A 27,603-nucleotide genomic window follows, 5' to 3' on the forward strand; every position below is an offset into this window, starting at 1 on the left:
GGCCTTTGACCCGTTTCAGTTAATGGGATGGGTATCAATGTTCACTTCTGTGTGTGTATGTCCATGTAGAATAAAAGGTGTGTTTTAGTCTTATTCTTCCCCCATGGACATATCATACTCTTTGAGTGCTTAGGATGTGAACATATCAAGACATATAGTCTTTTCTTTGAAAGGAACTCATTTCTTTGCTCTTAGTTTCAACTGTAGGGTGAAACATCTTTCTTTTACTTCTCATCCACATCTATTCTTATGTATGTCCATGTATCATGGAGTGCTATACACTTACCCTCATGGACATTTCATGCTTATGAAGCACTTGGACGTGAGTTCATTGGCATATATCAAGACATGTAGTCTTTAAGGCGATTTATAAGGGACCAAGGGACCTTTTCCTTTGCCTTTAGTTTACTTCTTTTCTATTCTTTTCCTTTCATTGTGAATTTTCACGTCTACATTGAGTCATGAGTTGTTTTCTACATTCTCCATGATCATATAATGTTTATCAAACCATTTTGGGACATGAGCACTTTAATCGATATTCACTTGGACATTTTGAAGTAACATGTTTTCCTTTATCTTTGGTTTAATCCGAATGGGATAAGTCTATCTTTGTTCTTGTGAACTCTTTGATGTTTCAATATTGTGTATGTTCATGTTACATGGAGTGATTAACACTTACCCCCATGGACATATCATATTTGGATACTTTCAGATGTGAGTTCACTTAGCTTTTACCAAGACTTGTAGTCTTTGCCATCATACAATCTTCTTTTGGGCGGTTTCTCTTTAAGGAAAAACTTTGTTTCTTTTGCCCATGGATTCATTATGAAACTATCCATTCACCAATTCTTAAGTCTTTCACTTATAAGAATGATTATTGTACACGTCCTCTCTTTGTGTACATAGCCTCAAATGTGAATACAATGCACACGACCTCTATATTGTACACTCCTCTCTTTGTGTACCTTTGAGGCAATAGGATATTTGATCGTGGATTTTGTGTCTTAAGATGTCTGTGGTTTGATCCACTGTACATCATAAGGGTATTCACATGAATGGACGTTTTGTTTATGATATAAAAGCTTTTATTTATTGATTCTTTCAAAGATAGCAACCAAAGGAAGTGAATAATGTTTAAAAGGAAAATAATAAGGTGTGAAATAACTAAGTAAGAACACTAAGGGCTTGATGTCGAGTCAACATGTCTTACTCCATATGGTGATCTATTCTCTTATGCTTTGTTGGATCATCCTTTCTTGTGATCCATACGATCACACTTGTCATGATCCATGAGAACATCTTTGACAATTTTCCTTCATCTTTCCGAACCATCTTAGCTTTTCTTTTAAAGCTTTGCTGATAAAGAGTAGCTAGATACTTAGGAGTTCTGCATCTCTTAGCCAAATGGTTGTCCATTCCACAATTATTGCACAACTTAGACCATCCCCCATGTCCATATCCTCTCTTGACACGGTTGGTTTCTAGATCAGCCCTTTCGGCTGGTAGTGCATTAGCTAGTGGTAATGGAGTTGGCCTCGTAAACTCTCTTTCACTACTGTTCATTAGCAATTCATGATTTTGCTCAGCTTGCAACAATCTTGCTATTAGAGATGTATAGGTAGTGAAGCCCATTTCTCTATATTGTTGTAGTAACAATAAGTTGGTAGGGTGAAAGGTGGAGAATGTCTTTTCCAACATATCTTCATCAGTACCACACCACATAGTTTCATTTCGAAAACTATTCTAAGTAGTGCAAAGTTATATTCTCCCACAGATTTATAGTCTCAAAATCTGAGGTTTATCCATTCTCGTAAAGTTTTGGTATGTATAACCTCTTGGATATAATTTCTATTATCTAGATCTGTCCAAAGCTTCGAGGGATCATCGGTCAGATATAGACTTTTGAGTTTTTCACAAATATGATGGCGAGTGTTCAGGAGTTCTCTTGCGATGCTATCATCTGTGATGCATTCACTGAGTTTATTAGACTCAAGTGTGGTTTTAATATCTTGTGCCCATTGCACATATTACAAGTAGTTTTCTCCTAAGATTATGATGGAGGAATTCGACATCTGAAATATTTAGTGTTTCATAAGCTAGATCTTAGTAATATGTTCTGAGGAACTGATTTCAAAAGTTTTCCAGAGAATTCTAGAAATGGAAACTTTCTAAAAATGGAAACTTTCTAGAAATGAAAACTTTCTAGAAATAGAAACTTTCTAAAAATAGAAACTTTCTAGAAATAGAAACTTTCTAAAAATGGAAACTTTCTAGCAACCTAATGATTCCATCAACTAGGGTATTCTCTAAAGTTCTAATCTCAACCTCAAACATTTTTCATAAAAATCGGATCAATCAAAATTAGGGTTTGATGACTTACCTTAAACTCGATCGATTTTGCTCCTTGGCTTCTCTTTAACCTCAATGGGTCTGATTTTGTTTTCTTTAAACAAATTGATCAAAGAGAAGTTAGTAATATGAAAAACAATCAGCTATAAACAAACTAGAAAGAGAAGTTTGCAGCCTTAGGTTTAGTTTCTGATTTTGACGGCACGGCTTGTAGCTGTCGTTGAGAACGCGTCTGATCACGGATTGAGGTGAGGTCTGCGGCGTTGGATTCTCCTCTTCAATAGCTTCAAATTTATATGTCGCACGTCTTCTGGATCGTTACGGTTTGAGAGAACGATCGATTTGAAGTTGAGTCAAAATTAGGGTTCTTGTGCAATCGACGGCGCGCACTAAAACAGAGCTTGGCGGGGCGTCTGAGATCTGATCGACGCGAGGTTTCCGGCTATGGATTCTTCTCTTCAAGATCTTCAAGTTGGTATGCCTCACGTCGTCTGGATCGTTATGGTTTGAGAGAACGATTGTTTTGAAGTTGCGTCAAAATTAGGGTTCTTGAGCAATTGACGGCGCGTACTAAAATAGAGCGTGCCGGCGCGTCTGGAATCGGATCCTCGCGAGGTTAGCGGCGCTGGCTTCGTCTCGTCGAGATCTTCAGATTGATAGGTGGCTCGCCGTATAGGTCGTTACGGTTAGGGAGATATGACCGTTTTAAGATGCGGCTAGTTTTTAAAGTTTTTGGTGACCTACGAATTTTGCTAGGGTTTTGAGCTTAGCTCGTGCTGATAACGTGTTGTGAATGTGTGTCTTATTAATGTCGAATATGAGCTCCTTATATAGGAAGTTACAATGTCTGAAACCCTAATGGGCCAGTTACAAGATGGACCACTAATGGGTAAAAGCCTAGTAAGTATCTTTTGGATAAATATCCACCTGAACCAGTCGGTTCATAACAGTGTGGTAATTTTGTTAAATGTCCACATTTTATGTGTTTAAGTCTTTTCATTCATAGAAAATATTTTTTGAACTAAAAATCTCATGAGTATTTAAGATGATGTTGTTCGTGCTTTCAAATAATTAATAACATGAATGATTTTTTGGAAAGATATAGTGTAAATATTTAGGAAACAAAATTTTCAAAAAGGTAAGAACTAAATTATATTAAATATTGTAATGTAATTGTAAATAATGACTTTTGATTGGTTGCAAATATTGCTGGAAATTTTTGTAATTAATTAGAAAAATCAGGGGATAATACTAAAAATGATTCTGTTTTAATAATATATATAGAAAAATACATTATAGATAGTCTAAAAAATCAACATGATGAACAAAGTTTCCAGGGATATCTTAGCACTAACATGATAGAAAGTAAAATCATTCAAATCTGCAAGAGCTAAGATATCTTAGCACTAACAAAACTTCTTAGATTGAATTTCTCATCATCAAATTTCAATATAATTTAGCATAATAATTAAATTTTAGTTAATTATTAAAAAACCAGCAATAACATGACACCTTGCAAAACAGTTTTTTTTTAACACTTATTTTATTGAATCTGATTTAACATATTACATCCAAAAAAATGACTAAACGATAAAGAGAAACTAATGGTTTTTTCACACCGAAAACCGGCGAACACAAACATCACAGCCACATTAGCCATCACAAACTGGTCTTGTTTCAAGTTAAGGTAGATTAGATGTTCCCAATCCCACAATAGCAGAAGGACTTTTAATACTTTTACCTAAAACATGACAATAATTTTCATCGTCTAAATAAATCTTTTTTTTTCATTGTATTTATCAAGTTTGTCCAGATTAGCTTCAGCTAAAATATGGAACAACCTTGAAATGCAAAATAAAAATCAGATGGATAATATGGATTGATCGTTCAGATCCACTCTCACTGTTGCAAAAACACAGATCCGAAAGAGGCAAATGAAGACTAAAACAATCCCAAATTAAAACTAGATTCAATTTCTCACAAAAGAAAAAAGACGAAAACACTGGAATACTAATATGTAACTTATCATAGACAAAATCTAACACGTAAACTAAAGTCGGTGCACTAGTCAAAAGCGAACCGGTTGCTAAAAGATAAACGCTTCAATATCACTGATATGAAGAGACCAACACCTCAAACTAAGCCATACGAATCAACCAAACTCTTAGATCCACCTTGAATCCTTGTACAAAGGCCACATGAGCACGCCTAACTGAAGAAAGTGAGCCACCTACACCCCCGGAGATGATGGAGACAAGGGTTATAAAGAAAAGCAAGTGAGCAAAACAGCTTTTTCACCAAGAATTTTGAGTCTCTCCTGGAAGAACTCTTTCCTCAATTCTACATTTTCCTTTTCTTTCTTACTTTTTCATTTGTTTTAATATTTTCATTGCAAGTGTCGGAAAAAAAATATTCATTATGAGAAACCTGCTGAGAGTGAGAAATGGGTTACTTCAAATGGGACAATGAAGCGCCTCGTCTTCAAGGTAACATCAGCAACTTGTTTTGTGAAAAATGCAGAATGAAAATGGATTCAACACAAAACTCATGCGTAAATACGTCTTAGAGTAGAGACTAACCAATGTAACCATGTCGATAAATGAAACCTCCTAGTCTCAAGAGTATACACACATGAAACCGTTTGTAACTACATATACATACAAATATACCATTGTGTTTATGTTTAATCTCAGGGCTTCTGAGAATGACCAACCTAACCAGTATGCTTTGTGGAGTTCTTCACTTAGAGACGGGAATGTATACCAGGAGAGGCATGGATTTGACCCGACCCAAAATACGATTGAGCATAGTCTTCTATATTCTCTAACCTGTCATTAATCAATCAACAAGAGTTTAAGAAGACCAAACAAAAAAATGAAATAACTTTTTAAAAACAAAGTTTACTTTTACCTGTAGACATAGTTAACCATAATGCCTCCACTTTGATGGATACCTTTCTCTGACCTATCCGCCATCCAGTTTATTCTTTCAACCATCTATGTAACATATCAAAAAAACAAAAAAAAAACAGCTTATCAAATCTCAATCACTCTCTAAAACCCTTCTCACTTTCAGTGGACTTACCGCTCCATTTTGCAAGTGAAAGTTAGCAACAGAGTCTAAAGCTTTTCCTCTCTTCTTCTCCTGCAAGAGGTACCTATGGAAATGAAGACAAATCCATTAGAGAGCTTATATTGACCATTACACTCCAATAATGAACATACCTAGCACATAACCGCATCAGAATAGGTTCTAAAACCGGCAATATACGAGGTGAAGTAGCCCAATCACAGTTCTTCTGTGTCAGAAAACTCAACAGAACTTCAATGCCGTTGCTACCGGAAGAAGAATCACTGCATAAACAAGAATCATTACAACTTTTAACAAGAATCATTGAAGAGTTTGATCAATGTATGCGCTTTACTCTGATAGACTCATGAGGGCTTGTTCCTCTTCTGGTAGTAATACTTTCTCGCTGAAAGTAGATGAAGATGGATTGCTCTGTGTACCACCACCACCGCGCTCTTCTTCAGCAAATCTTGACTGAGATGATAGCTTCGAGAGGAGCCATTGCATGTATCCAGGAATGGGGCTTAGTGTTGCAAATGTCTGCAACAAAAAAAAAGAATTGATAGTCTCTTTCTCCGTTTAATCATTTTTGTAAACAAATTAGTCCAAAGTACTCACAGAAACATGTGGCATCTCTTTCTTCACCAATGTAATCACCCGTTTGATCAGAAACTTACCTAGGTTTATCCCAGCCAAGCCAGGCTGCAAATAACACCATGAAATGAATCAGAAAAATTAACAAGTTGAGAATCTACAGATATGTACAACAGACCTGAGTTGAAGAAATGGAGTAAAACAAAGCGCATGCTGCTTGGTTCTCTGGTATGGGTGGATTGTCCCACAAAACTTCCTGTCACGGTACAAGGAAATTTCAGACAACATGCTCCAAAAAGCTAAACTAAGCAGGCATAGGATTTGAGACTAGTTTGACCTGAATCGTCTGAGCAACGGTTTCCATAAGAGCAACTTCAATGAAAATAAGTGGCTCACCTTTAAAAAGATAACAGGTTAAGATTAGTTAATCAACTTAGAATCAAAGAAACTTGTTTATGAAACTAACCAGGAATAGATGGATGAAAATAACCAAAGCATCGACGACCTATTCCCAATCTTCTTTTAAGATCCAAGAGGTTGCTAATTGGATGCACCGCCTTATGAATCACACACATTGTTAGATTAACAAAACAACTGAAACTACTAATGCATGTTTACCTCATAGGCAACGATTTTCTCAAGCAAGGAAGCAGGATCATCCCAAGTGATTTGGTGAAGCTCTAACGTAGCAGGACTAAGCCACATCCCTAGTTTCTCCTTTAGATATGAATCTAACGCTCGCAGAGAGGGCATGTTCTCTTTCCTATAACAATCAGTGGAAAGTTTTAACTAAACAATTTGAGTTTCAGTCAGGAGGAAGGGGGGAAGCATTACGTGAGAATAGAGAGAAGATCAGCGCGGAGGATGGAGAGAAACCGCAACCCTCCAGGATGAGTATTCAGCCTCTCAAAGAAAGATTCATAAGTTGGCTTGAGAGCATGTCTCAGATTCCACTCGACGCGGTAGAAAACAGAAGATAAAGCAGTCTCCTTCTTTGGAGAAGAATGAAGAAGAAGCTCTGCATCATCATCATCACTTGCTACTGGGGTTTCAAGTCCAAGATATTGCTTGATGAGTTCTCGGACTTGCTCTCTGTTGACATCATATTCTTTGGCTAACGCAAGCAGTAGTTTCCTACGGTCTTCAAGGGAGAGGCTAGAGTATCCCTAGAAAATCATTTTTTTTTAGAGGATAAGTGATCACATTGGATGTAAAGATAGATTATTATTATTATTATTACCTCTTGAAAGTGATTAAGAGTAATGTCAGAGACACCGGTTTTACTAGCAGAGATAGCTGAGTGCATTGTTTCACGAACTACATCATATACCCTAAACAAATATATTGAAAAGAACAAAATTGTAAATAAATAAATTAAAAAGAAATTATTCAAATATAAAAATGGAATCAGTTACTTGAAGCACCTTCCTGTGTTATCAAGATCACTAGAATGTCTAACTATGTGATCTCCAGAGTGGTTCTCTTGAGGATTAGATGGGATCTCTTTCTGAAATATCAGTCAACAATAGGCATTACTTTTAGAGCTAAAATAGCAGACAACTTGGGGCTTTATTAAAAGAAAAAAACATTCAAGAAACCGTTACAGAAGAGTCTTGAAGCTCAATAAGCAAAACCCTCTTTTGGTTTTATCTAAAACTTGAAAATCTGAAGCTCCAATTTAATTCTTTTTAACATTAAAAAGACGAAAACTTTTTTTCAATTCCAATCAATAAACAATTTAAAGAGCGAGAAATAGAAGAAGAGAAGCTTACATGAAACAGAGAAAGAGGAGATTTGGCGGAATGGTTAGAAGAAGATGTCATCCTAGCACGCAACAGAATCGCCAGCTTTTTCTTGCTCATCTCTGTTTCATTTTCAGCATCGTTAGCATCTCATCACACGAAATCAGGCAAAAAAAAAACAGAAAAGAAGGAAAACTTTTTAATGGAACCCAGGAAAAAAGGGAAACGAATCAAATGAGAGGAACCTTAAAATCTGGCCGTTCAAGGATCGCGAAACTAGCAGCAGATTGTGTCGTCTTTTCAACGGCTATGGTAAGGCCCAAGATACTAAAACGGTATCGTTTTACTTCTCAGTTCTCACCCACCGCTTCGACTATTATACCATAAGCTAGTTTAATTTTTTTATTTTCGCAACACCATATGTTTTGTTGAAACATTTTTTAAACCAACATCGAAGGTCCAAGCATTCAAGTATTCAGTTCAGTTTAGTTTTGATTTTTAGTTTTCAGTGATCGGATACTTATGAAACTTGGATCGATTTCAAATAGTGATACTAAAATTGGATATTATTTTACGATATACTATTTTTTTTGGGAAAATCACATAAAACTCTTGAGAGTGACATTTACCGACACTTTAAACCTTGAAGTTTTTCGACTATCACTTCAAATCTTCAAAGTTGCCATAGTGTCGTAAAAAACCTACAAAGATTTTTTTGACAACCATCATTTACAACAATATCTTTAAATGGTTGTAAATATATTTGTAGATATCTACAATTTTAAAAAATCCTGAGAGTGGCTGTAGCAAATGATGGTTGTCAAAAAAAATCTTTATAGACATATCTACCTTTATTTTTAACGATGATGTCGGAAACTATTTTTTAAGAGACGTCAAAAACGTCACTGTTAATGGTCATGTGAGAAATCATCATCGTCATCAATGATATATTTGAAATTGTTATTGTCAACGATAATATATTTGTTTTTTTTTTAAATAATCTTCTAATTTAGAAAAGCATTATGAATTTTTCATTTTATTTTTTTTCTTTAATTTATAATTAATCTTCTGAATTTTGATTTAATATTACTTATTTTTGAATTTTTATTTAATTTTCAGAATTTTATTTAATTTTATGAATTAATCTTCTGAATTTTTAATTTAATATTACTTATTTTTGAAATTTTATTTAATTTTCTGAATTTTATTTATTTTCTGAATTTTGTTAAACTTTTTTGAATTTTTATTTAATTTTCTGAATTTTTATTTAGTTATCTGATTTTTTAATTAATTTTCTGATTTTTATTTCATTTTTTATTAATTTTATCAATTAAATAATTATTTTTTCGAAAAAAATCTGTACATCATCACTTTTACCTGTACAGCAGGTCAGTTTTTTACTTGATGGAAAAGAAGCCAAGTTGAAGATTTTTTACGACACTAATGCCATTTTGAAAGTTTGAAGTGTTAATTGAAAAACTTTAAAGTTTAAAGTGTGAGTAGCTGCCACTCTCGAAGTTTTTTATGCGATTTTCCCCTATTTTTTTTTTCAAATTCTCAATAAGCTTTTAGGAAACCAGTCATATACTATTTTTTACCAGCAACATGAAATAATTATTCTCGATAAATTAAGAAAATCTATAACACAAGTCTTTTCTTCCCACATAAGAGATCATTTATGCTGCGTATAAGTAACTTACAGACATGCCAACCATCCTTTTTTATGGTTACAATAACAGTTATGAAGCTCCGATCATAATCCATATAGAAAGACAAGAAAGCAAGAAACCTTCTAAAACTTCTGAAGAACAACAGAGTTGGCGAGACCAGCTTGTTCAATGGTCTGAGTGGGATCAGTCAAAGGCGCAGGTGGGAACCCCATTGTCTGAAGCTGGTAGTTAACCGGAGCTCCAGGTCGAGAGGAGTCAATGAAACCTCGAATGTCGTTGACAGTGTGATGATGATTGAACTTGCCCACAAGCCTGGTCCCATCCGTTAGTCTAATCTGGATCGATGTGGTCGGAAGGGTTTCATCTATTATAAGACTTGGAGTTGGTGATGGTGCTGCTAAACCGGTTTGGTTGGTTTGGATGGGAATGGCGGCGGCGGCATCTGGAGCTATTGATGAGCCACTTCCGCTGCTGTCGTTGCTGCTACCGCCTAGAGTCCTCCCAACACCCTGGAATGAAACCTTACGCTTCTCTCGTTCCTACCATGAGCAAAAGAAAGATAGTTAACTTGATTAAGAAAGATAGAAGGGTAATGGTTTATAGTATCCGAAATGAGTATTTGAAACCTAAGTAATTACTTCAAATACTCAATTTCATGTTTATTTTGGTATAACAATAGAAAAATATTATTAACCGAAACCGAAATGAATATGAATCCAAAATGAATTCTACACAGAATTATAAAATCTATACCCAAATCCGAATTATTATTAGCTGAACATATATAAAACTAGAATGGGGCCAAGGCTGAACCAAAAAATCCGATCCGACACCGAACGGGTACCCGAACGCCAAGTTACATATATAACATTTTGTTGGTGCAATATGGATGGAGAGTATAGAGAGGACTCACTGGACATTTCTCTTCCCTTCGCATCAGATTGACGTGAACAGGGGCTCTTCTATCTGCAGGCTCAAGCTCTTTCGGGCACTCAGACTTTCGAATGCTCTACAATTTTTTTTTTTTTTAAAACAGAAGAAAAACAAATCAATAACTCAAACAGAACATAACAGTTGACACTTGATTATGTACCTCGAGAAAAGAAGCGTTCTCTGGATCATCCAACTTCCTCAAAGGACCATCATCAATGGTGAATCCATTAGCCCAAAAAACAATGGTGTGAACCACAGGCTCAGGCTGTTGAGAACCAGCTGAAACGCTTTCTCCTGAAAGCAATCTCCCAGTTCCGGTGAAGCTCGTGGAACTCGAAGAAGGAGTCTCGAGAGGTCCTTCCACGGCTCCTAGTTGTCTGGCTTGATTGAATATCTCATCAACATCATCTTTCTTCGAAGGATCTTGAACAAGCATACCACTGCAACAAGATTCAAATATAAAAATCTTTACAAACACATCATCATCTAATTACAGAACATCAGATCCAAACATGACTAATCAAGATCCTCACGCTTGTAGCATTAGAGTGAAGGTTACCTTTTCTCACCACCGGTGTAGTATTCCTGAGGACTGTCGGAATCACTGTCGGAGTCAGGACCAGACCTTCGATTGAGATCGGACAAAGTGCGGATTCCACCGGCTCGGCTACTTGATGGCCTCACCGGTTTCTTGTCCTTGGATGACATTTTTTTCTAGGGAAACGACTTTTAGAGAGAGACAGAGGAAAGAGGTGAGAGAGTTTGAGGTATCAAATAAAGATATCGAACGAACGAACGCTAGAGAGCGCACACTAGTCTCACTTGTTTCACGCGATACTTAAGCGCGTGGGATTTATTGAATACGTCAAGTTAACTTAAAGGAGTACGAAACTCTAGATTTTGCTGCTGGTACTTTGGTTTGGACATTTCTAGCTTCGTTCCTTTGTATGACGTTCGAACTATTTTAATCTATGTTTTATTTTATTTTACTGAACTAGTAGGATTTTTTTTTTTGGAAAATTGCTAATAGAGAACAAAAAAACAAGGGTGTTGTTCCTTTGGTATAAATCATTTTTTGTTCAATTTTTCTCCTTTTTATCCTTTGTATTTCTGAAAACTAATGAAATAAATACTTTTGTGAATAAAAAAAAAAATTAAAAATATAAAGAATTAATAAAACACCTATATACACATGCTGGTATTTTTATTTTTTTCAAAAAGTTGATAAATAAAAATTTGAAAATACGTTCTACTAAAGGTAGAATGTGCCTTCTACGGAAAATGGTATAGTAGAAAGCGATTTCTAAAATAAACACGTTCATCTACTATTTTTAGAACGTACATTCTACTATTTACTAATTTTCTAAGAAAATGGAATGCGCATTCTACTAATCCTAAAGCTATCTACTTTTCATCCGGAAGCATTTTCTACTTTTATTAAGTATTCTAAATTTCGCGGAATGTGTTTTCTAAAATGTACTCTTCCGTCTACTAAAAGTAGAAAGCGTGTTCTAGATTTTTGTCAATATTCTAAACTTTTAGAAGGCGCCTTCTACGGATAAGATACCTGATTTTTGCTAAAATTAATGAAAAATTCAGTTAAGGAAATATTCTAAAAATCTCCTAAAAATATTCTAACTTCCTAAAACGTGTTATTTTCGATTTTACTTGTCAAAAACTTTTAAAAAATGATTATACCTTGTCTTCTTCATTAATCTATGAGTTTTTCATAGTTTTTCTTTTGATTTTTTTTCACAAACTCTTATTCTCTATGATACATATCTATACAACATGTGGTGTTTTGAAATTAGGTGCAATTTTTTGTAAAGTTTAATTTTTATTTTATAAAGTTTACAAATTTTATTTTTATTAAAGTTTTATTAAAAAAAATTTTAAAATTTTTATTTTTATTAAAAAGTTTGATAAAAATTCAAAAGGTTACAAACATTTTATTTTTTTTATAAAAATAAAACTTTGTAAATTTTTCTTTATAAAGTTAGTTTAAAGCTTTTATTAAAAAAATTAGTAAGGTTTTATTTTTATTTTTATAAAGTTTAAATTTTTTATTTAATTAAAGTTTTATTAAAAACATTTTAAACTTTTTATAAAATAAAACTTTGTAAATTTTTTTTATTAAGTTTATTTAATGTTTTATTAAAAAATTGTAAATTATTTTTATTTTTACAAAGTTTATTTTTATTAAAAAAATATAAAGTTTATTTTATTTTCCCTTTTTAAAACGTTTTTAATTAAATTTTTTTAAAATTCTTTAGTTTATTGTATTTAATAAAAACTTTAAACAAAATTTATAAAATTTGTAAACTTTATAAAAATAAAAATAAAACTTTACAAAAAGTTTTTAATAAAAGTTTAAACAAACTTTAGAAAAATACATTATAATTTTTTTTAATTAAAAATTTTGATAAAATTAAAAAGTTTACAAACATTTTAAACTTCTTATAAAAAATAAAACTTTGTAAACTGTTTTTATTAAAAAATTGTAAATTATTTTTATTATTATTTTATTAAGTTTTAAAAAGTTTATTTTTATTAAAAAATAAATCTTTTTTTTTTAATTTTCCTTTTTTAAACGTTTTTAATTATTATTATTTTAAATTATATTAGTTTAATGTGTTTAATTAGATTAATCAAGGGTTAGTTTTGGGATTATGAAAAAAAATTATACTAAAAGAACAACTAAATGATGGTTTTATACTATAGGGACAACCATGCTGAATTTTTGTTCCGTTTTGGCAATTTTCCCTTTTTTTTGGTCAACTCTTTGGATTTCATTTCATGAAATTTAAAATACAACTAGATTAGGGCGCGGGTATATTTTTTTTTTTTTTACATTTATTTAGAAATTTTATTTTTATATTTGTGTGTTTTACTCATATTTATGTTTTTATTTGTATAATATTTTTTTAAATGATTAATAAGTGATTTCAATCTATTCTATGAAAATAATTGTATTAAAATAATTGGACTACACCTATATCAATATGTTATGATATTGTTTTAATATAATATATTTTTTCTGTTTGTGAAAAATGTTTTATTGTAAATTTAGTTGTATTATATAATTGTTATATTTTAGATTACATCGAGTAATTTTATTTGTTTGTTTTTTTTGTATACTGTATCATCGATATTGAATATCATATAAAGAAATTCAACATTTATATATTTAGACTTATATATGTGTCAGATATATAAATAACAACTGTTTTGAATTAAAAGTACGAAAAATAGATAACTATGAGTTAGTATGCTATTAAAATATGATATATAAGTTATAGCTGTGTAACAAAATAAAATGATTGTTCAACTTCTATCTAATTTGTAATATATAACAAACTAAGAATAAAATTTGTAAGAAAATAAAATGAAAATACAAATTTAATTTAACTGATAACAAATTACTAATGAGCTTAATTTTGTGTAAATTTCAATTACTAATTTGGTAATATTAAATTGTTAAAGGTCCACTATTCGAATAGCTGAATAATGTTTTTTTGTAAACCGTATATAGATATGAAAAATTAGAATGGAAAATATACTTTACCCCATTTTGCAAGGGAATCACGTGAATTTAAGTTCACAAGATATTATATGTGTAAAATATATTGGTTAGCACAAATTTAGGCAATAGTTTTGGTGCTAATTAGTGACAATATTCGATATAGAGATTTGAGGAACTAATTTATCGACATATAGAAGGTCTCGAGACTTTGGATAGTTTCTATACATTAAATTTTCAAATTAAAATTGATTCATCTGCAAGTCAAGGGAAAAGAACGAATGAATGATTTTGGAAACAAATAATTTGATTTAGTAATGGCTAGGTACTAAAAAAGGAAATACCCGTGTGCGTTTTAGTTTCTCAATCTTATAATTATAATAATAAATAATTATAATAATAAAGATTCATCGTTGATTATAGCATGGAGGGACTAAGTAATTAGATTTGTATAGTTGGTTTGAATTTAATACAAAATAAATATATATGTATGAATATATTGATTGGGTTACAAAAATAACTTAGTCCATTGATCCCTCCATTGATATGTTTCATGACTCGATTGGAGAACAAAAATAACTAAATTAAACCTTCCATTAATCTATATAGAAGTGCCATCTGTTATAAGTGAGGAAGAGAAGAAAATAAAAATTTCTGGTTCATATTAAAAGAAAGTTTGCTTGTTACATTTATTTATATCAATGAGAGCATAAAGTTATGTATATCCCATGAGAGAAAAAAATTAATGTAAATCAATGAGTAGACTAAACATTGAAAGTGACGAACATTTATGGATATCGTTGATATCGACTGTATGAGAGTAATGTCACACTGATTTTCTGAAGTAAATATAGCCGAATTTTTAGTTAAAATACGAATTAGGAAAATTCATTAATTAAACAGGAAAAACAGAAAGTAATTTAACAAAAAAGAAATTCATTATTAATTATTAGGGTTCGTCAACCCCGCGCAAGCGCGGAGTCAGGGATGTATAGCTATGTATAAATATTTGAAGGTATATTCGAAGATGACGAAGTGTTTTGATATGGTCTTTGATTTGTAAGTATTTGTATTTTTATAGGTCCGAGGTTGGCTATTGAATAGTGAATATTCTATGTGTTTTATATTGTGTATGATTTTCATTGTTGTAGCAGAATAGTCTATTTTGTGGGTGTTCATTTGATGTTGTGTTATTTGAAACTAATGTTCATTATTCTGGATTTGGTAGTTTTTCTTTGTTAATCTTTAATTAGCCCTTGTGTGTTTAAAACAAACATGTGAAATCATACAATATCTTATCGAGAAAGATAAAGAATAAAGTAAGATTGTAATCACTGATACTTTTTTTATCAAAAATAAAGCTATAAAAATTATTAGTAAATAGAGTAATTAGGATTTTTCCTATTACAGAAAGGCCAGAAACATTAAAAAAAAACGAAAGAGCTCTACTAAAAAAAGAAGCAAAAATACTATATTTCACTTATTTTGTCTTTCCACCCAATTCGTCACTTTGATCACGTCTAAGCATTCTTCGTGGAGGTCTCCAATGTTTCCACGCCGCAACATGTTGATTTCCTCGATTTTAAAAAGTTCTGTAGGCAAAAAGATATAGAGTTCTCTCACAAAAAAGGAAAGACAAACTATAGAAGTATAGAATAAGTGACACACTTTGCATACCCGTCTTTCCCAATCCTTGGGAGGAAGATGCGGTTCTTTCGTTGGCTGTTTAGTCGGTCGTGGTGGCAATGATGATGCCTTGGGTTTCTCCGCAACTTTAGTACTTTCAACCTTGGGTTCCTCAGCAAGGGGAGAAGGCTTGGGAGCAGTTTTCTCTGGTATCTTTTCTGAAGGTGTCACATGAGACACAGCATCTGCAGACTTTGAAATAATAGCTACTTGTTTTCCTGTTCTACAGTAGCTCCTTTCATGACAGGAAACTGCATCAAAAGATCAAAACAATTAGGCATAGGAACACAGGAGAAGAACTATAGGAACTAAAAACAACATAAATATTTTACCTTTTGGATCACACCACTTTCTGGGCTAGCAATATCTCCTGTCACCTAAAGCACATAGAAGAATCAAACCTAATTTATAAAAACTACACCAGAAACCTCAAAAACATCAAACATGTACAGGAACGAAACGAAGAACATAAGAGAGAATAAAGCAAGTAACTGTTTAGCATCTTATCAGTTTCAATTTGTGAAATAGCCTCATCAGCCTCTACTCTGTCATCAGGTTTCTGCAAACACAATATCAAAAGCACCAACAATAGAATATTATTCAATACATATGTTAAATGCACTGGAAAGAAACGACAAATGACTAAGCAAAGAAAAAAATACCTTTCAGAAAGTTAGCTATGGTTCCATCGGTGATGATTCACCCATGTGAGACACAACGTTTAACAACATCTCATTCAATAAAAATACAAAAAGTATATCAAAAAGCCTAGAAACACAAATTACGGTAACAATAGAATGAAGACCAAAACACATTTAAGTCACACACTTCATAAAAGTATGAGTCAAAGCAGAAAGTATAAACTTTCTGGTATGCTCTTGACAGTACCAGGAAAGTCATATGATTATTACTGAAGATCTTATTTTAAAAAGAACCTGATGATGACACTAACCTCAAGAAGCCATCCAATATATGTGACATTATTGACATGATGGTTCATGTCGAGATCAGCTCGTCTTGGCTGCAAAGAAACATGATTATAAAGTCCTTTAGGAATGTTGATTCCTACAAAGAATCTTATTGTTCTATTTTATACCTTACGTCCAATGATTGAGTACTTGGCCAGATCTTCGAGTTTGGGGATTTTCTTCAAGCCTTTTGGTATTTTCCTTCTCTGGAAATGTTAATCTACAAAGATATACATAAAAAATGTAGTTGGCATTTCATGAATATAACAATATGATTGACCAGCAAGCATTGCATTTACCTGGGTTCTTTAGGACAGAACATCAAGTGCTCATCCCGAACATCACCAGAAACTTTCTGTAGCCGTCTTGTATCTTGGCTCATCATTACCCACTTGCTGAAACGGTAACACATAGGTACAACTAATTAGGACAGTCTCATAAATCCAAGTGACTGAAACTTATATCTTTAACATAAGAAAATTTAATTCCATTGCACAAAGCCAATGGATAAAGCAAACAATGATGAGAAGGTCCGTGACTTCACTGTTAGCAATGTCCTGAAGAAGCAAATCACGCCTTGTCTCTATCATGCCTTCACTCTGATACCATGTCTTTATCTCAACCACATCACCCCTGTGAGGCTGTGACCAATTTAAAAAAAAAAAAATTCAACTCATTTGTTATCATCAAAACATACACAGCTTAAAGAAAAAAAAGAAAAAACAATACCAAGCTGGATATCTGTAGATCTCAATGTGCATTCTCGAAGAGACCCAAATGAGATTCAGTTTCCTCATGGTAGGTGTTGTCGCAAACCCATCAGTCGAAAATCCAACACTCTGAAACTGATTACATAACCACCTCCTAACCCACATCAAACGAACAACAAAGTTCTTGTTTTTTTAAATATTAACCAATCAAGATTCATAAATAGTTTTAAGTTTTAACTAATCTAACCTGCAAAAGATTAGCAATGGTTTGAACCGCAGCGGTTTTGCTACACTGCACTTCGTGGGATCTGACTACGAACTTCTCCTTATACGACAAGCCATCCTCCATCAAGCTACCCAACATGATGCCTCTTTCCACCGCCTAGTAGACATCTGTGACGAGCGTCCACCATTAGAAACCGAAACCCCTCCTCCTCTGCCATCACCACATCGTTCCACCCTTCGATTCTACAACCTGCAACAAAATCAAAGCCAAGAGATGATGAGAAAATTAATTATTTGTAAACCTAAAAAGGAGGAGGGGATTCGTTACCATTGACATTGCCGGTAGTGGAGATGGAGAGACATGAGATCTCGCGAGGATGGAGAGACATAAGATCTCGTGACGGTGGAGAGACATGGAGCAGAGATCTGAGGAGGAGATGGTGAGTGAGAGAGAGTCTGAGAAGTGTAGATACGCAGAGAAAGACAAACAGAGATGAACAGAGCTGTCACGAAGTAGAAGAGAAGGAATCACGGTGCTAAGTTACTTCACGGAGAAGAGAGGCAGAGGAGGAGAGGAGGAGTCACCGTTATCGGTGATTTCGTGGAGTAGAGAGGAAGAGGAGATGGTGGATCAGGGGAGAAAATCAATTGAAGCCCACTCCAATGTTGCAAAGCCCATTCGTTTTAGAAAAAAGAAAGAGGTGGGGCCCACGGAACTGCTGACGTGGCAGCAAGGGAAAGCTTCAACTCCCTCGTTATAGTATAGATTTCAATAGCATTCCATTGTAAATATTGTGCAAATCTAAGGGGTATTTCTTATTTGTACTTCAGTTTTAATAGTTTAGATGGCTAATAGTTGAACCAGGAGATTACATATTGTTGGTTACTTGTTCTAGCTCTTTTTGCCAAACCATCAACAGTATGCAACAAGTTCCTAGGTACATGAATGAAACTGAAATTATGGTGAGTGGCAAAGTTTTTTTTTTTTTTTTTTGGCACAAGTGGCAAAACTCCTAATGTCCTGAATCGTAACATAAATCTCTGTAGCATCTTCTTTCTTCCACTGCTTTCCACTCATGTTAACATTAATGGTCTTCAGTAACTCCAAGTAGTTTCCTAGGAAGACAACTTTGTTATATGAAAGAGCATTCATCTATTGTACCGCTGATAACATAGCCATTGCCTCGGCTTCCAAAGAAGAGTTTGTCGGTGTCATTGCAGAGCTCCCTTGAAGCCTTGGAGTGCCTTCTTTGCTAAACAAGGACCACCATATTCCAATGTTTTCATTGGACGACTTCCATGAAGCATCTACAATGCAATAGTAATCTGTTTCTGTTGGTAGAATCTCAGCAATGGTGTTTGGGGTGATGGTATGTCTAACCTCTGCTGTATGCGCTTCCTGCGATGTTGCTTCCTCCCAAACCCTTGCATCCATGAGTGCCACATTAATGACTTGAGTTATGTGATCCCTTTTGTTATCAAATATTAGTTTATTGCGCATCTTCCAAATTCTCCACCCTAGAAACAGAGCCTCATAAATTGGCATATCTAGAGCTCTATCTAACAAGTATTGAGAGAAGTCCATTATAGAGCGATAATGGTCCAAGCATAACATGTTTTCTCCTAAAGCAAGGGACCAAATTTCTCGTGCTACTCTACAGTGAAGTAACATATGATCAATTGTTTCTTCTGCATCCCCGCATACTTGACAGATACTCTTTGTTTTACTCCCTCTTCTTATAAGATTTTGAGCAACATAAAGCCCATTGTGAAAAACTCTCCACCAGAATATTTTAATCTTGGGTGGAGCATTTATTTTCCATAATTTAGCAACCAGATTATTTCTTAGGTGCAACTGAGGAGTAAGAAGAGTCGGTATACCTTGTGTTTCTGTGTCTATCTTTCTTTGCAGTAGTATCCCGACTTTACTGTATAAACCCCTCTTCTGTTGTACATCCACCTTATCTTGTCTTGGCTTCCCACCACGCTTGGTCTTATGGTTAGAATTTTATTAGCTTCTTCCTCACCGACTAAACTTCTAACGTTCAGACCATCCCATTCTCTAGTTCCTGACACAAATAGATCCTTAACAAGTAAGTTGGGATATAGAGTAGCACTCTGACCATTAAGAGACAAATCAGAGAATCCCGAAATCCATCTATCTTTCCAGACCCTAACCTGTTCTCCATTACCTATCACCCACTTTAACCCTCTCCTAATTAGGGGTTGTGTTTGTATGATGCTTCGCCAAGCATAACTAGAGGTTTGGTAGCTTTTAGCATCAATGAAATCAGAGTTTCTAAAATATTTTGCCTTAAAGACTCTAGCTAGTAGGGAGGAAGGGTTGGTAATAAGTCTCCAAACCTGTTTTGCTAATAGCGCCTTGTTAAATGCCAGCATGTCTCTAAATCCTAAGCCTCCTTCTTTCTTAGAAAGAGTAATTTTATCCCACTTTATCCAGACCATAGATTTTCTGTCCTTATTTGTTGACCACCAAAATTTACGCATTGCTTTTGTAATGTCTTGGATCATCATTTTTGGTAACATGAAACAAGACATTGTGTAAGTAGGAAGAGCTGTAATTACTGCTTTTAATAGGACTTCCTTGCCTGCAGGAGATAAGAATTTAGAGTACCAGCTATCTATTTTGTTTTTTATCCTATAAGTAATGTACTTAAAGACCTCCTTCCTTTTCCTACCTATATGTTCTAGCAGGCCTAAGTATATACCAAATCCCCCCAATTTAGTTATACCGAGCATCTTAGTAATCTGATCTTGAATTGCTTGAGGTGTACCTTCGCTGAAGGTTATTGCTGATTTAACATAGTTCACCTCTTGTCCTGAAGCCAATTGGTAGGTATTCAGTATGTGCTTCATATTCCTTGCCTCTTCCTCCGTTGCTTTACAGAAGACTAGAGAGTCATCTGCAAACAGTAGATGAGAAATTGGAGGTCCAATTCTTGAGGCTTTAAACCATGAATCTTCTGCTTCTGTATATTATGTTTGATTAACTTTGAGAGACTTTCTGTACATAGAATATATATATATATGGTGAAATGGGATCACCTTGTATGAGACCTCTTTGAGGTTTGATACTTTTTGACTGCTCCCCATTCATCAAGACTGTGTAGGTGACTGTAGTGATGCATTTCATTTTACAGTCTCTCCATCTTCTACAAAACCCCATCTTCTCCATAACAGAATCTACAAACTGCCACTCAACCTTGTCAAAAGCTTTAGCAATATCTAACTTGAGGGCCATAAGCTTATGCTTAAGGTTTTTAGTATGAAGAGAATGCATCAGTTCATGAGCTATAAGTACATTATCAGTCATGAGCCTCTCTAGAATGAAAACAGACTGATTCTTAGTAACAATGCAGTTCAACCATGGTTTTAAACGCTCAGCCAATATTTTAGAAATTATCTTGTAAGCCACATTGGCTAAGCTAATTAGTCTATAATCTTTGATGGTGATAGGGTTTTCAATTTTTGGAATTAGACAGATATGGGTCTGGTTAAGTGAGGTATCAAACTGATTATGCTAAAAAAACGAGTGACGAAGAAGATAACACCTGGCTTAATAGTATCCCAATGCTGTCGATAGAAGGCCGCTGTCATACCGTCTGGACCAGGCGCCTTGTCGGGGTTCATAGTAGGATTTAGTCCGAGCTACCAGCGGGTTATTAAACAATAAATACTTTATTTATATGTACTTATATTAACAGTTTTGAAACATTAATTAAAAATTATTTTATTAAAAATTGAAGAAATTAGTAAAAAAATATTTTTGTGAAACTAATATTATATAAGTATATAGAATGTTCAGTTTGATCTTTATTAAAAATAATAATAATGTTTGCACCTATCTACTAATTTGGTTGGAGATTAAAAATATTCAAATATTCAAATATTCAAATTTATAAAAGAACATAATTGCTTACACATGTTTGATCCTATGCATCTTCTCAAAATATTGAATCTTAGATTTGGACTGCTTGATTTGCAACCCAAGCTGTGTTTTCGTCTCTGCAACACACTCATGTTTTGTTGATTCATCTTTTATATTATATGTGTTTTTCTTAAGCTACGTTTATTTGTCTCTGCAGTTTAACCATCGGTTTTGATGAATCAGATTTACCTTTTGCCTCTTCTCGGAATCTTGAGTCTAACATTTGATTATTTGACTTGCGACTCAAACTATGCTTTCTGGTTCTGGAAGTAGGGTGCTTGATTGACTTAAGAAAAAGAGTAAGAAAGGATATGTATAGCACCCAGCAACTCAGGAGGACATATCATTAAAGATTCAAACTAAGAAGAGCACATAAGAATAATGAAGCAAGAAATCTTTATGAGTCTGTCGCTTTTTCAGATCTTTATATTTTAACTACTAACTTCTTGATAAATATTCTTCTCATTTTGCATAAAATTTGATGGAGATACTTTGCTTACTATATCTAGAAGTTGAGCAAAAGAAAGTGAATGCATTATCTTAAGATTTCATATTGTTTTGCTTCTGAAGTTAACTTTCAGGAGATATGAGAAGAGAAGGAAAAGAATAAACATAGAATTAAATTCATGTAGTGCACAAAAAAAAGGAATCAAAGCCGTGAACCTATAACAACTTAATTTATTAAATTTAATAGTTAAATTTATCAGCTACATTGATGCCCATGCTAGCTCCTTCTGTACCTCCGGGTTTTGCTCCACGTCCCAACTTGGTAGCGCCAGAGGTCTTTGAACAGATGCAACTTTACATGAATTGCACTGATCCAGAGGAGAGGAGAATAAGAGAATTCAAGATGAAGTCGGTCTTAGACGAGCTCTCAAAAGACCCAGTGGCTCAACGCTTTGCACTACGTCTTGAGAGCGCTCCTCAAATCTCAAACGTTCTCAACAAAGATGTAGGTGAAATCTACAAACCTCCATCTGATGAGGAAGACAGAGTACAAGAGATTGTAGGAACCTCAACACCAGGCCCTCAATCTTTTGATGAGGCAAGGGGTACTCGAAGTTTGATTGCCTCACAGAAACAGTGGAGCGCAGTAGCAGCTAAGGAGAGCATCACTACCCCGTTGTCAAAACTCATCCCAACGTTGGAGGCTCACAACCCTATTGGTGAGCATCAAAACTTGCCAATGGGAACGATGGGAGTCTTTTCGATGGGAATGAATCCTACTACTTCATCTTCGTCAAGTGCTCGTGCAAAGACGACAGTTAGGAAGCCCTCTTCATGGAAGAGACAAGCTACGTCGGGTTCCAAAAAACGCAAGGAGCAAGATGATGAGCCTCGAAAAAGTCATGAGGACAGGTTAATGAAACAGAAAGCAAACGAGGATGGAGAAGTCTCGTCAAAAATCTCCAAACATGCTGGCGGTTTGATGGTTCACCAGAAACCATCCAGTCCTCAATGACAGCTCTCAGTTGGAACTGTCGGGGTTTGAGAGGCAACTCGACAGTTCGACGCCTTGAGGAAATGTGTCGTGAGCATTTCCCGGATTTTTTGTTTCTCCTAGAGACTAAAAACTCTAGTGACCACGTTCGACAGCTCCAGAGTAAGTTGGGTTATGACCATTCTTATATGGTGGATCCAGTGAGACTCAGTGGGGGGCTAGCGCTATTTTGGAGAAGTACATATGAAGTTGAGATATTATTTTCATCGAATCGGATCATAGATGTGAAGGTGAAGATTGGTAGTCTGGCTTTCTTCATGTCGTTTGTATACGGGGACCCGGTTCGGCAGAATCGACAAGCAGTGTGGGATACATTGAAAAGCATCGGTGAAAATAGACAAGGAGGGTGGTTCTTGATTGGAGATTTTAACGAAGTGATGAACAACGATGAGAAACTTGGTGGTCCTACTCGCCAAGAGAGCTCTTTCTATCCTTTCAGATCCATGGCCAGAGATTGTAGACTTAGAGAAGTTCCAAGCTCCGGGAACTCTCTCTCATGGGCCGGTAAGAGGGAGATTATTACCAATGGTGTCAAAGAAACGGTGTGGATACAGTGCCGTTTGGACAGAGCCTTTGGCAATGCAGAATGGTTTCGCCTATTCCCACGAGCACATGCTACATATTTAGAGAAGCTGGGCTCGGACCATAGACCGGTTGTAACCAGTCTCGCTACGAGCTCACAGTTGCGCAAAGGGCGTTTCTGTTTCGACAAGCGTTGGTGCACTAAACCAGAAGTGATGGAGATTGTGCGCAAAGGATGGAATGCACCAAATGCGAGTGGAGCAAATTTGGTATCTGACCGCATACGTTCATAGGAAAGAGCTGGCGAAGTGGAAGAGAGAAGCTGACTGCAACTCCAAAGTTAAAATTCAAAAACTGAGGAGGGATCTGGATCAAGAGGAGACGAAACAAGATCCAGACATGAATCGTATGCGAGACCTGAAAGTGGAGATAGAAGGTGCTTACAAGGAGGAAGAAACCTATTGGAAGGAAATATGTAAGAACACTTGGCTCAAAGAAGGAGATAGGAACACAAAGGTGTTTCATGGATGGGCTCAAACGAGAAAGATGAAGAACAGAATATCTTCGCTCATGGATCACAATGGGGTTGAACACTTCCCTGAAGATGAAAAAGGAGAAATCGCGGTGAAGTACTTTGAGGATCTCTTTCACTCTGCCTCACCTGCTGACGCTTCAGAGCTGCTTGAAGATTTTGTCCCTATAGTCACTGAAAGGATGAATCAGCTTCTCACAGCTCCAGTCTCTGATAATGAAATTAAGAAAGCAGTGAAGGCTGTCAAGAGTGATAGTGCGCCAGGAGCCGATGGGATGACAGGGAAGTTCTTCCAGAGCTATTGGAACATTACTGGAGCTCAGATTACAAAAGAGGTGAAGGATTTCTTTGCTGGAGGAGAATTGCCACAAGACTGGAACTTCACTCAGCTCTGCTTGTTACCTAAGAAACCGAATCCAACACTGATCACGGACTTGAGACCGATAAGCTTATGTTCTGTCGTATACAAGATTATCTCCAATGTCTTGTGTGCTAGGTTGAAGAGAATACTGCCTCAGATAGTCTCTCCCACCCAAGGTGCTTTCGTTTCGGGTAGACTGATATCCGACAATCTGTTGATCGCGCATGAAATGATCCATGGCTTGAAAACGAATCCTAACTGCAAGGAGGAGTACATAGCGATAAAAATAGATATGTCAAAGGCATATGATAGAGTTGAGTGGGATTTTCTAAAGCTTCTGTTTGAGAAAATGGGCTTCACGAGAACATGGATTGATTGGGTGATGAAGTGTGTGCGCTCTGTCTCTTATACGGTTCTACTTAATGGGCAAACTCATGGACACATTCAGCCTCAACGCGGCATTCGTCAGGGCGACCCACTGTCTCCGTTTATATTTATACTTTGCGCAGAGGCCCTAGTACACGTGATGAACCGAGCTGAGCAAAGAGGAGCTATACATGGCATGAAACTAACTCGCAAATGCCCTTCAGTTCAACATCTTTTATTTGCTGATGATAGTTTCTTCTTATGCAAAGCCAACCTTCCGGAAGTACAAGAGTTTTTGCGATGCTTGAAGTTGTATGGAGACTCCTCGGGTCAATTCATCAACTTCCAGAAATCGGCAATAATGTTTGGCGCGAATGTTGATCCGATCATGAAAAGACTGATTGCTGAGATAAGCGGTATCGACAAGGAGGGTGGTGATGGGAAATACTTAGGCCTCCCAGAGTGTTTTAGTGGATCCAAGCAACAATTACTTGCTTTCATTGGAGAGAAACCGAGCAAGCGCCTAAAGGGATGGTTTGCTAAGAAGGTGTCTATGAGCGGGAAGGAGGTCCTCTTAAAATCAATTGCCATGGCACTACCTGTCTACGCGATGTCATGTTTTCGACTAACCAAACACCACTGTCAAAAGATCATGAGTGCCATGGCAAGCTTCTGGTGGAATGCTTGTGAAGATAAAAACAAGATCCATTGGCTATCCTGGGATAAACTTTGCATGTCAAAAGATAATGGAGGTTTAGGCTTCCGAGACATAGAAGATTTCAACCAGGCTTTATTAGCCAAACAAGCATGGAGATTGATGAATGAGCCTAACAGCCTCCTAGCGCAAATCTACAAAGGGAGATACTATGCTTCGAAAGACTTCCTGGATTGTAGTAAAGGTTTCAGACCATCTTATGCTTGGAGAAGCATCACTTTTGGGAAGGAGTTGCTCAAGAAAGGCCTATACAGATCGGTAGGTACTGGAGAGAATACCTTTATCTGGACTGATAACTGGATCATGGACTCCACACCACGACTACCAGTGAATAAAGAGAGAGATATTGAGGTCAACAGGAAGGTTTCATCTCTGCTGAACGTCAATGGACAATGGGATCAGGAGATACTACAGCGTTTATTCCCTCCCAATGAAGTCAGTCGAATACTGAAAATTTCTCCAGGGAATGTTGAGGACAGAGACATATGGGCGTTTACAGATCAGGGAGCCTACACGGTTAAAAGCGGCTACTGGTTTGCAGCAAACGTTGTTAAGAATCCCACAATGCAAAGATCGCAACAAGCCCAGGAAGTTATAGACCTGAAGAAGAAGATATGGAAGGTTAAAACTCTTCCGAAGATTCGAATGTTTCTATGGAGGGCAGTCTCTGGGGCACTTGCTGTTGCAGAGAGACTCAATACCCGTGGCATGCAAGTAAACGAGACCTGCAAGCTCTGTAATGCTGATACAGAGTCTATCAATCATGTACTCTTCCAATGTCAACCAGCTAAGGACTTACTGCAGGTGACGAATTTCCCAGCCGACACGCAACCTCCTAGAAGCTTACTGGAGAACGTCAAGATTGCGATCAAATTGACAGCAGAGGCAAACATTGGCACTGAGAAGAACAGAGCGATCCCTTGGTTACTTTGGTCCATCTGGAAAAACCGCAATGCGATTCTATATGCAGGGGTGCAGGAGTCCATTACTGTCATAATCAATCAAGCTCTTACTGAAGAGGCAGCTTGGACAGCCATCAACTTTCCAACACCACCAATCATTGTGGTACCGGACAGACTAGTGATTACGGACTCTTGGCAGAGGCCACAGCAAGGAGTCATCAAGTGTAACATTCACGCTAACTGGAGGAGCGCAGCATTTTTGATAGGGGTTTCTTGGATCTCAAGAGATCATCAGGGCAATGTTCTGCATCACGCGAGAGATGCCCTCACAAGTTCCCCGAACAGGATCGAAGCCGAACTTCGATGTACAATATGGGCGATGCAAAGTTTAAAAGACTTAGGCTTTCCTCACATTATCATTGGCTTGGACTTGTTATCTGCGTTTCAAGCCATTGTCAATGTTGTGAACTGGCCACGCTTTCGTCATCTTCTCAGAAGCATTGACAAGCTCCGAGAAAGCTTCCAATCGGTGGAGTTCGAACATGAATCTCAGTCCACAAATATCATAGCACGCGATATCGCCCGAAGTGTTCTGCGAGATGGCAGGTTCAGGTCTTACATGGCTTTGGGAGGACCAGCATGGCTCCACGATCGAATACAGAGAGAGGCTGCAAACGTCAATCTTTAAATCTTTCCTTTAAGACTGTATTGATGTTTTTAGCTTCTTTGTTTTGGTTCTGTTTACTCTTTGTACCGGTTCCTTTGCACCACCTCTATTTATAGAGTTCAGACGTTTGAAAATTTTTTTTTATTATTTATAGATAGGTTCTTGTAGTTTCGAATACTTTTTAATTTTTAAAAAATAAATAACATAAAATCTCCTTACATATTAAATTAAAAATAGTAAGCTTTGATAACTTATATTACTTTATTAATTAATATTATTCAATTAACTAAAATATATATCTTATATAAAATATATATTTTACAGCCCAATCAATCATGTTTTATTTTAAAACTAAGTAACAATCTATGTCCCGAACGGAGTGTGATATTTTATAAAATATTTATTTAATAATATATAATATGAAAAAAAAATATTTTAAATATATTTTAAATATATTTTATTAATTTAATAAAATTATTAAAATTGTAAAATATTTAATTTTTATCAAGTTATATATGATGCATATTACAAAATAAAAAATGAAGTTAAATATTTATGTATTTTATATGGTATATAGTTTAATTTAAACTATATTAAAACATACATAATTTTAATATAAATA

At 35.5% G+C, this 27,603-nt stretch overlaps 4 protein-coding genes across 5 annotated transcripts; 1 reads left to right on the forward strand and 3 right to left on the reverse strand.

Moving 5' to 3' along the window:
* Positions 1–4,897: 4,897 nt before the first annotated feature.
* LOC108844390 (uncharacterized) lies at positions 4,898–8,130 on the reverse strand. Of its 2 annotated transcripts, XM_057004531.1 has the most exons (15): positions 8,000–8,130; positions 7,785–7,876; positions 7,428–7,519; positions 7,253–7,343; positions 6,847–7,178; positions 6,631–6,775; positions 6,479–6,569; positions 6,350–6,408; positions 6,191–6,268; positions 6,037–6,120; positions 5,774–5,958; positions 5,574–5,702; positions 5,434–5,506; positions 5,260–5,345; positions 4,898–5,177 (listed from the first exon to the last, which is right to left on the reverse strand). In XM_057004531.1, the coding sequence occupies exons 2-15, from the start codon at positions 7,872–7,874 to the stop codon at positions 5,093–5,095; spliced, it is 1,620 nt and encodes a 539-aa protein (XP_056860511.1). In that variant the 5' UTR covers positions 7,875–7,876; positions 8,000–8,130; the 3' UTR covers positions 4,898–5,092. The 2 variants fall into 2 exon arrangements, with proteins under 2 accessions (XP_056860511.1, XP_018473144.2); XM_018617642.2 differs by lacking the exon at positions 8,000–8,130 and having other exon boundaries at positions 7,437–7,519; positions 7,785–7,944.
* Positions 8,131–9,360: 1,230 nt separating this feature from the next.
* LOC108844000 (plant UBX domain-containing protein 4) lies at positions 9,361–11,134 on the reverse strand. Its single transcript, XM_018617184.1, has 4 exons — positions 10,917–11,134; positions 10,518–10,797; positions 10,338–10,433; positions 9,361–9,963 (listed from the first exon to the last, which is right to left on the reverse strand). The coding sequence occupies exons 1-4, from the start codon at positions 11,063–11,065 to the stop codon at positions 9,547–9,549; spliced, it is 942 nt and encodes a 313-aa protein (XP_018472686.1). The 5' UTR covers positions 11,066–11,134; the 3' UTR covers positions 9,361–9,546.
* Positions 11,135–15,197: 4,063 nt separating this feature from the next.
* On the reverse strand, positions 15,198–18,114 carry LOC108844872 (oleoyl-acyl carrier protein thioesterase 1, chloroplastic). The gene is given in 11 exon segments (XM_057005275.1): positions 15,198–15,469; positions 15,555–15,814; positions 15,896–15,940; positions 16,516–16,584; positions 16,660–16,722; positions 16,724–16,751; positions 16,831–16,926; positions 17,076–17,172; positions 17,261–17,395; positions 17,489–17,716; positions 17,795–18,114. Coding segments are annotated over 6 exon segments (336 nt in total). The 5' UTR covers positions 16,917–16,926; positions 17,076–17,172; positions 17,261–17,395; positions 17,489–17,716; positions 17,795–18,114; the 3' UTR covers positions 15,198–15,469; positions 15,555–15,769.
* Positions 18,115–23,837: 5,723 nt separating this feature from the next.
* On the forward strand, positions 23,838–27,002 carry LOC108844873 (uncharacterized). Its single transcript, XM_018618160.1, has one exon. The coding sequence runs from the start codon at positions 23,838–23,840 to the stop codon at positions 27,000–27,002; it is 3,165 nt and encodes a 1,054-aa protein (XP_018473662.1).
* The last annotated feature ends 601 nt before the right edge of the window (positions 27,003–27,603 follow it).

The sequence above is a fragment of the Raphanus sativus genome, chromosome 3, assembly GCF_000801105.2.
Source record: "Raphanus sativus cultivar WK10039 chromosome 3, ASM80110v3, whole genome shotgun sequence".
Classification (NCBI taxonomy): Eukaryota; Viridiplantae; Streptophyta; class Magnoliopsida; order Brassicales; family Brassicaceae; genus Raphanus; species Raphanus sativus.

What these genes read in the sequence shown, in the direction of transcription:
- LOC108844390 (XM_057004531.1), bottom strand. Translation starts at nt 7,874, where the DNA reads ATGAGCAAGAAAAAGCTGGCGATTCTGTTGCGTGCTAGGATGACATCT. An exon ending in CTCCTCTTTCTCTGTTTCAT is followed by an intron (nt 7,520 to 7,784) that starts GTAAGCTTCTCT and finishes CTGATATTTCAG; the next exon opens with AAAGAGATCCCATCTAATCC. An exon ending in TTTTCATCCATCTATTCCTG is followed by an intron (nt 6,409 to 6,478) that starts GTTAGTTTCATA and finishes ATCTTTTTAAAG; the next exon opens with GTGAGCCACTTATTTTCATT.
- LOC108844000 (XM_018617184.1), bottom strand. Translation starts at nt 11,065, where the DNA reads ATGTCATCCAAGGACAAGAAACCGGTGAGGCCATCAAGTAGCCGAGCC. An exon ending in TACACCGGTGGTGAGAAAAG is followed by an intron (nt 10,798 to 10,916) that starts GTAACCTTCACT and finishes ATCTTGTTGCAG; the next exon opens with TGGTATGCTTGTTCAAGATC. An exon ending in GAAGGGAAGAGAAATGTCCA is followed by an intron (nt 9,964 to 10,337) that starts GTGAGTCCTCTC and finishes TGCTCATGGTAG; the next exon opens with GAACGAGAGAAGCGTAAGGT.
- LOC108844873 (XM_018618160.1), top strand. Translation starts at nt 23,838, where the DNA reads ATGAATCGTATGCGAGACCTGAAAGTGGAGATAGAAGGTGCTTACAAG.